This window comes from Neolamprologus brichardi, chromosome 18 (genome assembly GCF_056152115.1).
Source record: "Neolamprologus brichardi isolate AB-2024 chromosome 18, ASM5615211v1, whole genome shotgun sequence".
Lineage (NCBI taxonomy): Eukaryota > Metazoa > Chordata > Actinopteri > Cichliformes > Cichlidae > Neolamprologus > Neolamprologus brichardi.
This window is the reverse complement of record NC_142121.1, coordinates 12,867,506-12,877,645: the sequence shown is the minus strand read 5'-3', so window position 1 is coordinate 12,877,645 and position 10,140 is coordinate 12,867,506. Positions and strand designations below refer to the sequence as shown.

Below are 10,140 nucleotides of genomic sequence, written 5' to 3'. Positions count from 1 at the left end.
AGATTCAAAAATTCATCTTAGAAACTTCCGATTGTTCCAAGTCCCAGTAATTGTGGCAGTTTGAAAAAGATTTAATAAAGGTTTCATAAAATAACAGTCAAATTTCAGATGAGAGAAGAAGAAAAACAAACTAAATGTAAGTGGCTTACTGCAGAGTGCAGTTACTGCACTTGTGTTCATTATTTCTGACAGAAATGTTACACACTGCAAATTCATTCCCTCACTCACTTAAAAATAAATAAAATACTGATTGTCTCTATGCCCCTTGTTTTGTGGCTCTCCTGCTTTGAAAGGGAAACTGCAAATACAAAGATACGCATGGGCCAGCTTCACTGATGCTCTGCTCCACAGAGTTAGATAAGAGTTTTTTTTAGGACTTCTGCCTTGGCCTAAACCAACACACTCTCAAAATTTGATCACCTGTTCCTGAGACGTAAGGCTGAAAACTTTCCAGAATGTTTTTTTCTCTATTCTGAATATTGACACATTTAACCTGGTTTCCCTTTTAAGTGAAATTTTATAAGACTTGGTACATAAATATTTCAGGTATTGTCAAAATTTTGTGATCTTTGACCACCGAATAATTCACTTGAACACTCAGTTTCAGGCAATCTTCTATACTTTTGGATCTGTATGATGCCAGTGAGAGTGGATATCCCAAATATGATCATCTCAGCCACAAAGAAGCTCCATCCACCTGCTGTTCAAGCCTTATGCTTGTGATAGGCAACCAATCAGAAGAGGTTACATGGAGGCAGAGGAGACCTAAAACCATATGGAACTGTGAACCAAACAAAGCTCCTTTAATAAAGTGCAAAAAATATGTTGAATTCCCTCTAAACAAGAAATTATAATATAAAGACCATAATATAATCAATTCAGTGTGGAATACATATGTGTCAGCAAATCTTCTACTGTGTTTTTCTCCACATACTGTCAATGATCCACTGAACAGCCCCCACTGTTGTTCTGAGGCAGCTCAGTCGTCCAAGTCACACATGAATGCCTTTTGGGAAGTCAAAGAGGCCATAAGCTTTACTAACACTTTTGCTTTTACTATGAGATGCAGCTTTAATGTCTGATTGGCTTCCATGTTTTCTTTGTATGTGCACCAATAAGTTCTTTTTGTAGAGAACGACGGCGCAGTGAGGGCACTTAACTGACTTTAAATACATCACACGTGAAGAGGCAGCTCTGTGGCTTCAGACTGTGCTGCCTCGGCAGGTGGTTTACAGGCATGTTGAGGGGGAGCTGAGTTTGGCTGACAGGATGGTGGAGTGTCAACAGGTGACACAAGTGTGTAACAATGGTCTGACATTACAGAGTCCTTTCCAGCTGATGTGGGAAGGTTACGCTCCAAAGGAGGCTGCGCTGACCTCTGCTGGGGAGCGCAGGGAGTGAAAAAGGATGATGACGATGATGCAGGTGCCCCGATTTCTGCCGAAGGGGGCACTGTATCACATGTGTTTCGACATCCAGTTTGCACATGATTGTTTTCTCACAGTGCGGGCAGTGGTAATGACCCGTGTCTCGGCAAGGCAGGTTGCATCTGCAAATGTTTGTATCTTCAAGGGACAGCCATACATCACAGTTAGGAATTTAGCTGTCCAGCTGTGATTTTACTCAGTGATGTGATGGCATAAATATTTAAAAATCATGTTTCTTTCAAAGTAACTCTAGCTTTCTTCTAAAGCTGATCTACTGACTCCAAATCAGAGTTGGTAAGAGTAAGTAAAACTGTTGACCTTTAAATGTTAAAAAAGCTTATTTCCAAGGTTTAAAAGCTTACCTTGGAAATAAACTGCATTTTTGATGTGGGACTCCAGATGTCTGCACATGGTCTTTGCACGTGTGGTGGTGAATTTGGGACACAGAGGGCAGCCCAGCTCTAAACCGTTCCCAGTTGTACTGACTGGGCGTATGAGGCGACCTGAGCCACGGTCGCCCCATACGCCCCATTATTATCATTATTACTTGTTCTACGTGGTTATTTTATAAATTATGAAACAATAAATTAGACAGCCCACATTAGGAGCCGGTTTCCAGGACAGTGACTATAGGTTAAATGCCAACCGTCTCCTTACACGTTGTTAGGCTTGTCAACTGCGAGGGTCACTGTAAGCTCCAGGAGTCACATTCTTAAAAATGAGCTATATGTAAGAATTTATTTTAAAGCTGATTCAAAAAGAAACAATTTTGCTACCAAATGCAGCTTATTATCCAAAATATGTTTTCTGCCTCTCTGACAAATAAAAATCATCATCAACCACACAACAGACTGAACAATAACACACACACACACACACACACACACACACACACACACACACACACACACAACCAGACTGAACCTTCAGATTCACACTAATATAACAAAACCCCGTCAAACCAGTAAACATTTAAAGTGTCTATCAATTCATATAAAGCATTGAAGAACCTTTTTCTACACCAATCAGCTGTGACCAATAAAGGAAGTTCTGGTCTGCGCATGCGTGATTATCTCAAGCGCTGACAGCTAAAAACAAACACTCGCTTTGACAGGTTTAACACTTTAAGACTGTGCAGACTGTCACACACTGGATTCTTCGGTATATTCAAGTTTAATGTAACGTAACTTTAGAAAATATTCTTACCGCTGTGAGAAAACTAAAACGGCGACAGTTACCGCCACAGGTTGCAGGAAATTACGTGACTGCTCATGGGCACCTTTACTTCCTCGTCTTTAGGTTTACTGTGGTTAGACTAAAGGTGCAAGTCGCCCCCTACTGTAGTAGACGGTAACATCGTCATTACAGTATATTTTGAATATTTGACCTGGTTTCTATATATTTAATTGAAGCCTTTTAAGCTATCAGCTTCTCTTCTCGGACCTGCATTTTTCTTTTTAATTTGAACTTCCCGACTCTCTGTTATAAGGTTAAATACAACAATGCCCTTTGGACTCATCTGACTTAACTAGTGCCTGTCATTATGGCTACAATACTTGATCTCTATGTAACATCATCTTAACTCTAATGAAGAGCAGCTGAATTGATTACATGGCTAGTGCTGCTAAATCCTGCAGGAAGTGTATTAACAGAGAACTACAAAGAGAGAAGTGCTGAGTAATCTGGCCCTGTCATACCTTAAAGGCCTCATAATAGCATTTTAGCTAACCTGAGCACTTTGCTCTCAGACTGCAGGCTTGCTGTTGGTTCCTAGAGTTTCTAAAAGTACAATGTTAGAGAGAGGATTCAGGTGTTAGGCCTCTGTCCTATGCAACCAGCTCAGAGACATACACCCTCTCTACATGTAAGATTAGACTCAAAGCTTTCATTTTTCATGAAGATTCTGGATGATCATTTATGAATCAATCACACTAGAGTAAAAAATGAATGGCTAATTCATTGCAACTAGGAACAATTCGTGGTTGCATTTGGCAACTGATTGCAAATAGTTGCAGCTGGTGGCCCAGAGATTGAATGTGCCACATGCTAAACCATCCTAAACCTTTGGGTGGCCAGTTGTAAAGGTAAGCTGGTGGGAGACAGACAAAGGTTAGCAAATAACTGCTGTCTGACTTATAAATTCAGACCGATTGGTTGCTGTGTTCTAATGTGACTGTGGCATTAGCTGTGCTGCTGTAGGCCCAACCAGCTGGGCGACTTCCCATGATGCACCAATTCTCCTCTTTTCACTCCTAGTGCGTTTATATGGCACTGCTGTAACTTTTCTCTGCTCTTGCCTGTAGTTTTGTGTTTTGTCTTATTTGTTGATCCTCCTCCATTCAGTCATGGCAGATGATTGCCCCTTTTTAAGCTGGTTCAGGGAGTTCTCTTCAACACACCATCACCAAGTAGTTGGTCATGCAGGAATGCTAATACAATATTAAGTGTTTTAAAGACCCACCTTTTAGCACGTCCCAGCACACCCACTCACTTCACCAGATGCACCTTGTTTAGTTCTCTCACCTTTGATTGGGTGTGGTGCTTGTCCTTAATTGCACTCACCTGTCACACATTATATAAGGACTGCATTTACTTTTGGCTCACTCTTTCTTCACTTCCACACGGGGCGGCAGCAGAGGTGAGGTTCTGTTTAGGTTTTGTATTTTATGTATTGTTTAAGGTAATGAGTAACTTAAATCTCTGTTTTCTTTCAGCATTGGCAGTCCATGTGTGTCTTTGCTTCCTTCCTTCTTTGCTTTATTGATTTGAGAATAAAAGGAGAACCCTGTGAATGATTAGATGACTGCTTATTCTTATTCTAATCGGATGAGCCCATGATGCTGATTACTCAGCCCTGAGCCTGCCTTCCTTCATAACATTAAGCACCTTGAGATGACTGAGATGAACTGGAGGGATGCAGAAATAAATAATTTGATTGAAAATAATCTGAAGTATGTGTACTTGTGTTTTTTTTTGTTTCTAACGCAGCATAATCCAATAATTTCATGTTCTAAAACCATTTTCTTATAACTATTGCTCTAGGAAATGTAGCTAGTAACCTTTCAAAAGTCTTACAATTTAGAGTGGGAATGAACTTGATCCAGCTGATCCAGTAGATGGCAGCATTACCCAACCAAGATCATCCACTTCTAAACATGGAATCACAAAACCCAAAATAACAAAATTAAGAATGATAATCATTGTTTTTCACATTTCACACTAAAATGCAGAACATGCACTGATTGAGTACTTAAAAACAAAACAAAAACAAGCAAATACAAACAGATTCCTTTTATTTTGGTATAAAAGATGCATTTTTATACAGTTCAATAAGAAAACTCTGAATTACTACAAAATCAGTGTAAACATTTTGGTTGGTCATTTTCTCAAAGTCTCTAAGCCGAGACAGAAAAGAGTGCAGAGAAGATACTGTAAACACTGAAAATAACACTGATCGAAACTGTACAATAAACACCTAAAAGGCAGCGCGCTGAAGAAACGAGTCACACTGTTGCAAAAACGATTATACCGCTGTCCTGTTTTTGAGAATAACTTTATTTTAGTGCAGTTTATTGCATAGTTTTGTTTGTTTCATCAACAACAACTCCCCTTTGTGACATTTCTGGAACATTTCTATACAGCAGCCCTGTTTTGGGTATCTGCTGCAGTTTCCCCTCTAGTCACAAGCAGAGTGAGTTTGCTCATTGACACTGCAGATACAAGATAATCTGGTTACTCACAAACACACACTATGACCTTAAAGGAGTAAATTATTATCTTCAGATGACGTCTTTCTTGTTGCGAGTTACATATGATGACTGTTTAGTGTAAGGCTGCAGCTGGGTTAGGTTAGCTTCACACGAGGACTGGAAATAGCTTCACACAGCTTTAAAATGTTTTCCAAGCTTCCTCCTTGAGACAGTATAATGTTGTGCACACCATAAAGCATGCTAAAATTCATCCTTTTGACTTCACACACATATGAATGGGATAAAATGAAACAACTTCCACTGCTCTATTAAAAAGCTACTTTCAGCTGCTCTTTTATTCACAAGGAGTCACCACAGCAGGTAGTTTGATTGTCTGAGATACCTTTAAACACTTGATGTCCTTCCTGTTGTGCTTCCCAGTCTCAAACTGGGAGAAGACACTTTCTTTACTTATTAGGAAAATGTGTAAACCACTACACTCCTAGAGGATCTAATTATTGTCAGACCAAATTAACCCTCAGTCATGGCCAAGATACAGAAAAGAATTTACAGTTTTACTGCTGCTCTTTTCCAGTCATTGCGTTTCTGAAAGAAAAAACAAGCTTTTTCACATGATGAATACAGATGTTGTAGTAAAGCAGTTTGGACATTTTGGAAACAGATGTTACGTGTTGTGACACCCCCTTAAGACGTCTGCAGAAAAAGCATTTCTGTTGCACAGTGGCGGTAATGTGCACACTTTAAACACCATCATCCAAAGGTCTGGATCAAATACGTCCATAAAGTAGTTTAAAGCAGTTGGTCTGACAAACTGATCATTAAAAAGACTTTTTAAATGTCCACAGCCTAGAGAAAAGAAAATCTAAAGGCTTACAAATACCTTAATGCCTACATTTTTTTTTAAATGTCCAGGATATTTAATACCAACATTTGTTGATAGGCCTCTGTGTAACTGACTGAGGTGCTACCTGTAGCTGCAGGCAAGGACATCATAAACTGCAGCTGTACAGGATGTGGGCTATGTTTATAAAACTATAAATGTCAGAGGTTCCATACATGAATTTGCTTTGAATAAGTGAAAACACATTATAGCAACAGTGATATTATGTAGTCCAAAGGCTTTCCTACATTTGTATTAATTTGTGATGATTCAAGCACAATGTTTGTTTACATGCTTCCTGTTAACATGATCAGTAAGGGAGTAGCTGAAAGTAGCATTTTGTGTGTTAAAGATTTCATATCAAGAAAAATCTGGAAAATTGAAAGATTTCATTCTGTCAACGTGATGGCATGCAACCATAAACCTCTGTGTTTCCCTTCACAGCACATCTAAATGTTAAGACTCCCAGTTTATAGATTTCTATTCAGACATTCAACTGAGCATTTCTGTGGTCGACTCATTTGTTTTACATACATACAAAAAAAAACAAAAAACATTAAGACTGGGAGGAGACACAAACCCAGCTTCTAGTGACTCAAGCCAGTGTACTCCCTCAGTGCCAGAACCAAGCCTGGATGAATGTGGGAGGGACACTGCATCAGCAAAGCCGAGTGTATATCCTCCTGAGAACTACAGGAAAAAAGTATCTTTCAGTTTAACTTTATTTTGATTTCCTGTCTCTTTGGATCAGAGGCCACACAAACACATGAGATATCATTGGAAATATAAATGAATAGACTGATTATCAGGAGGAAATGGTTGGAACAATTTGCTACGCCTCCCCTTGGAAAGAAGGGAGCAGCTGAAAGCATCTTCTGTAGATGTTTTTTAGGTCCATTTTATTGCTTTTGTTAGACCCATGCTAGCTGTTTCCAGTCTTTATCCCGCACTCAGCTAACCAGCTGTAGCTTCATAGTTAATACAACAACAAGAAAGAGATATCGGTCTTCTTATGTAACCCAGACAAACACACAGCAAGAATCTCTCCCAAACGCTGGACTAAGCTTTGAAATGTTTAAACTGCTGAATGTGTTGAATTAAAAAGCTGAATCTGAGCGTTTTATTTACAACTTTATGTCTTTGAGTTATTCTCCAACCTCCACTGTTTTATCTAAATCACTGTGAGGACTGCAAACATTTTAAAAAAAATATTTACACACAAACAACAAGAAAATATGAAATTAGAAAATTTTGTGAATGTGGATATTTCGTTTTACTGATGTCTTTGAAATCATCTTCTACATTCTACTTCGTGTACCCACACGAGGTTGGGAAGCATTGCATTATGGATTACTTCTTTGATTATCTCCTACAAACCAAGCCGCTGCAGAGGCTGAATGACCTCACTAGCTAAGATCAACATTGGAGACAAAGACAAATAAATTGAAGCCTGCAGCTCCTTCTATCCAGAAAACACAAATGTTGTGGTCATTTTTGAGTTTAGAAAAAAAAAAGGTCATTGCTACTTTGCTACTGAGAATACTGTGCAGAAATCTTGACCAACTCCTAATTTCATTATACTTTACTTCCAAGCAGCCAAACACTCTTGTAATCTTTAAAGTGCTCTTGAGCAATAGCCCTCCAGGCTTTCTGAAAGTCTTTCAATATTTTTCTTTGGACACTGGTTACAGTGTACAAAATGTACAGGTACAAAATGCTTGTACCTGAGCATTTTCACAGGAATGTTTTTGTTTACTAAGCCACTTTACACTGACCTCTGAGCAGCATCTTTAAAGAATTTTAGGGAACTGAACAAGCAAGGGACAAATGAAGAAGTGGCAGGCTTATAACGCTATTCTAGTAATAGTATTATCATCTGACAGACATGCCCTTGGGGATCCTGTCACATCTGATACTGTCAGATTTCGGTCCACCATTCAATACCATCTGAAAATCATCTTAGTGGCAATGCTCCCAAACACACTGAAGATGCAGTAAAAGCATACCTGAATAGAAAAACACACAACGGAACAGTATCGGTCATGGACTGGGCTCCCTGTTTCAACATTACTGAAACAGTGTGGGATCATGTTGACAGAGCACAGAGCTCAATGCAGCAAACATCCAAAGAAAAGCTTTAAATGTTCTTCAAGAAGTCTGGAGGACATTTCCTAAAGACTACTTAAAGAAATTAAATGAAAGCGTCATACCAGATATTGACTTTCAAGCTTTTTTAGAAATCTGCAAACACTGTTTCCGCCTTACATCTTTGAACATTTCAACAAATGGCATTGCCTATTTCCCATTTTGCTAGCGAAATATAAAGAAATGTTGGGTGGGTCAAGACTCTTGCACAGTACTGCCTCTCTGTGATTTTCCCTTTTGGCCATTTGTTTGTTTGTCCACAGATCCACAGCTTAACAAGAGTTTTTCCGCCTCTAGTTATTTTTGTACCATTTAAACTCCCACTGGCTTTTTTCTCTTGCCAAAAAAGAAACAATGCTGATAAAATGATCCTTAGATATATATACACAAGTGAGTGATTGTCAGCTGTCGCATTCATGCTGCATAGAATCTTTCTGGGTGTCCATCACGAGTCCAGATAGACGGAGTAAATCTGACTGAGGCAGCGGTCGACACCACCTGCCTGGAAGAGGAAGCTGTCGTCTGGGCAGGGAGGCAAGGAGTAACCGCCCCCCGCCTGACCCTGCAGGTCCTGCAGCAAGTCAAACCCTGACAGAAGGAAAAAAAAACAACACAGCAAATGAGTTATTTAAATGTGAAAGGTTTTATTATTACATATGGGAAAGAGTTTAGTTGGAAGTTGTAAAAAAAATGCAAACAGATAGTTGCCTTCATTTTGAGCAACTATAATCAGTGTTTTATAATAAATGGCATCAAATAACAGCATGGAAACCATGAGGCAATATTAAAACCTACTACAGCTCACTGTTTATCTGTCTGCTCAGTAAATTTTTAGTCTCAGTTTACTCCCACTGTTCTTACAGTGTCACTTTCAGTAGCTGGTTTAAGTAAAAAGGCTCTAAAAACCTTCATTTGACCAAATGGACAACAAGTGGATAAAAAGCTATTAGCCTCAGTCTTAGTTTTACTCTTTAGTCAGATAATTATCAGCTATATAGATCTTTTTAAAATCACATTAGAAAGCTTATTTCAGCTCTGAAAGAAAACTACAGGTTACCACAGATTGGTTAGCAACAAGCTACATTTGTGTAGTTGACGTCTCACCTGTAGAGTGGGAGGCGGGCTGGTTGGTGAAGTAACTTGGAGGCTCAAAACCTCCATCGCTGGGTGCTTGAGCCATCTTTCCCTCTCCATACAGGCAACCTAGGAGAACCACAGAGTAGACGAAGATGAAGCATGGCATTGAACACACGCCTCGCTCACATAACTTGACTTGATGTTGTCTGTACCGTGTTGCTGCGAGAACACTTGCTGTTGGTGGTTGTAGGTTTTCTGGAAGCCCTGCAGCCGGACGTCCACTCTGTCTGAGCAGGGACTCGCTGGGATCACGTCAGCGGACACAAACAAGGAAGCTGGTCTGTTCCTGGAAACGCACAACATAAACATTTATCTAGCATCAAATCACAAAAACAGTTGCCTCAAAGCACTTTATACTGTAAGGTAAAGACTCTACAGTAATGTGGAGAAAACCCCAACAACCTGACAACCAACCACCAGGCCAATTTTGCATTAAGCCCTGCTGCCACAGATGACAAGTTTTTCTGCTTGCTTACCTTCCTTATAAATGGCTTCTTCACAGACATCCAACCAGTGAAATCATTCCTGAATATTCTTAAGTAGACAGATAACAGTAGATGGATCAACTGATGGGCCAGATGCCTTTCTCAGGTCCTGCGTCAGGTCTTTGGTAGATTTTTTGAATATTTCTTAAGGACATGACTTTCAGAAACTGATAAAAATGATCAACTGCCATAGATCATTTTTAGGCCCATCACTTTTTCTTTTGATTTTTAGGCAAAACTGGACCAGTTTGCTTAACCTCTTAGGACCTGGCATCCACATATGTGGACATCACATTTTGGGTTGTCTAGACCACAATACTAAATTTTACTCTTCAAAGGCCTAGTATCCACTTACG

The 10,140-nt window shown here is 39.5% G+C and overlaps 1 protein-coding gene and 1 pseudogene across 1 annotated transcript in view; both read right to left on the bottom strand.

Annotated features, from left to right (window-relative positions):
- Window positions 1-992: 992 nt before the first annotated feature.
- Window positions 993-3,652, bottom strand: LOC148097698 (uncharacterized; annotated as a pseudogene).
- Window positions 3,653-7,667: 4,015 nt separating this feature from the next.
- The window catches only part of glis1a (GLIS family zinc finger 1a), a 33,043-nt gene continuing 30,570 nt past the window's right edge, over window positions 7,668-10,140 (bottom strand). The window contains exons 6-8 of the mRNA XM_035908360.2: window positions 9,452-9,585; window positions 9,267-9,365; window positions 7,668-8,750 (exon numbers count right to left, since the gene is read on the bottom strand). Coding sequence (XP_035764253.1) covers window positions 8,608-8,750; window positions 9,267-9,365; window positions 9,452-9,585 — 376 coding nt within the window. The 3' untranslated portion in view covers window positions 7,668-8,607. The remainder of the gene's footprint in view (window positions 8,751-9,266; window positions 9,366-9,451; window positions 9,586-10,140) is intronic.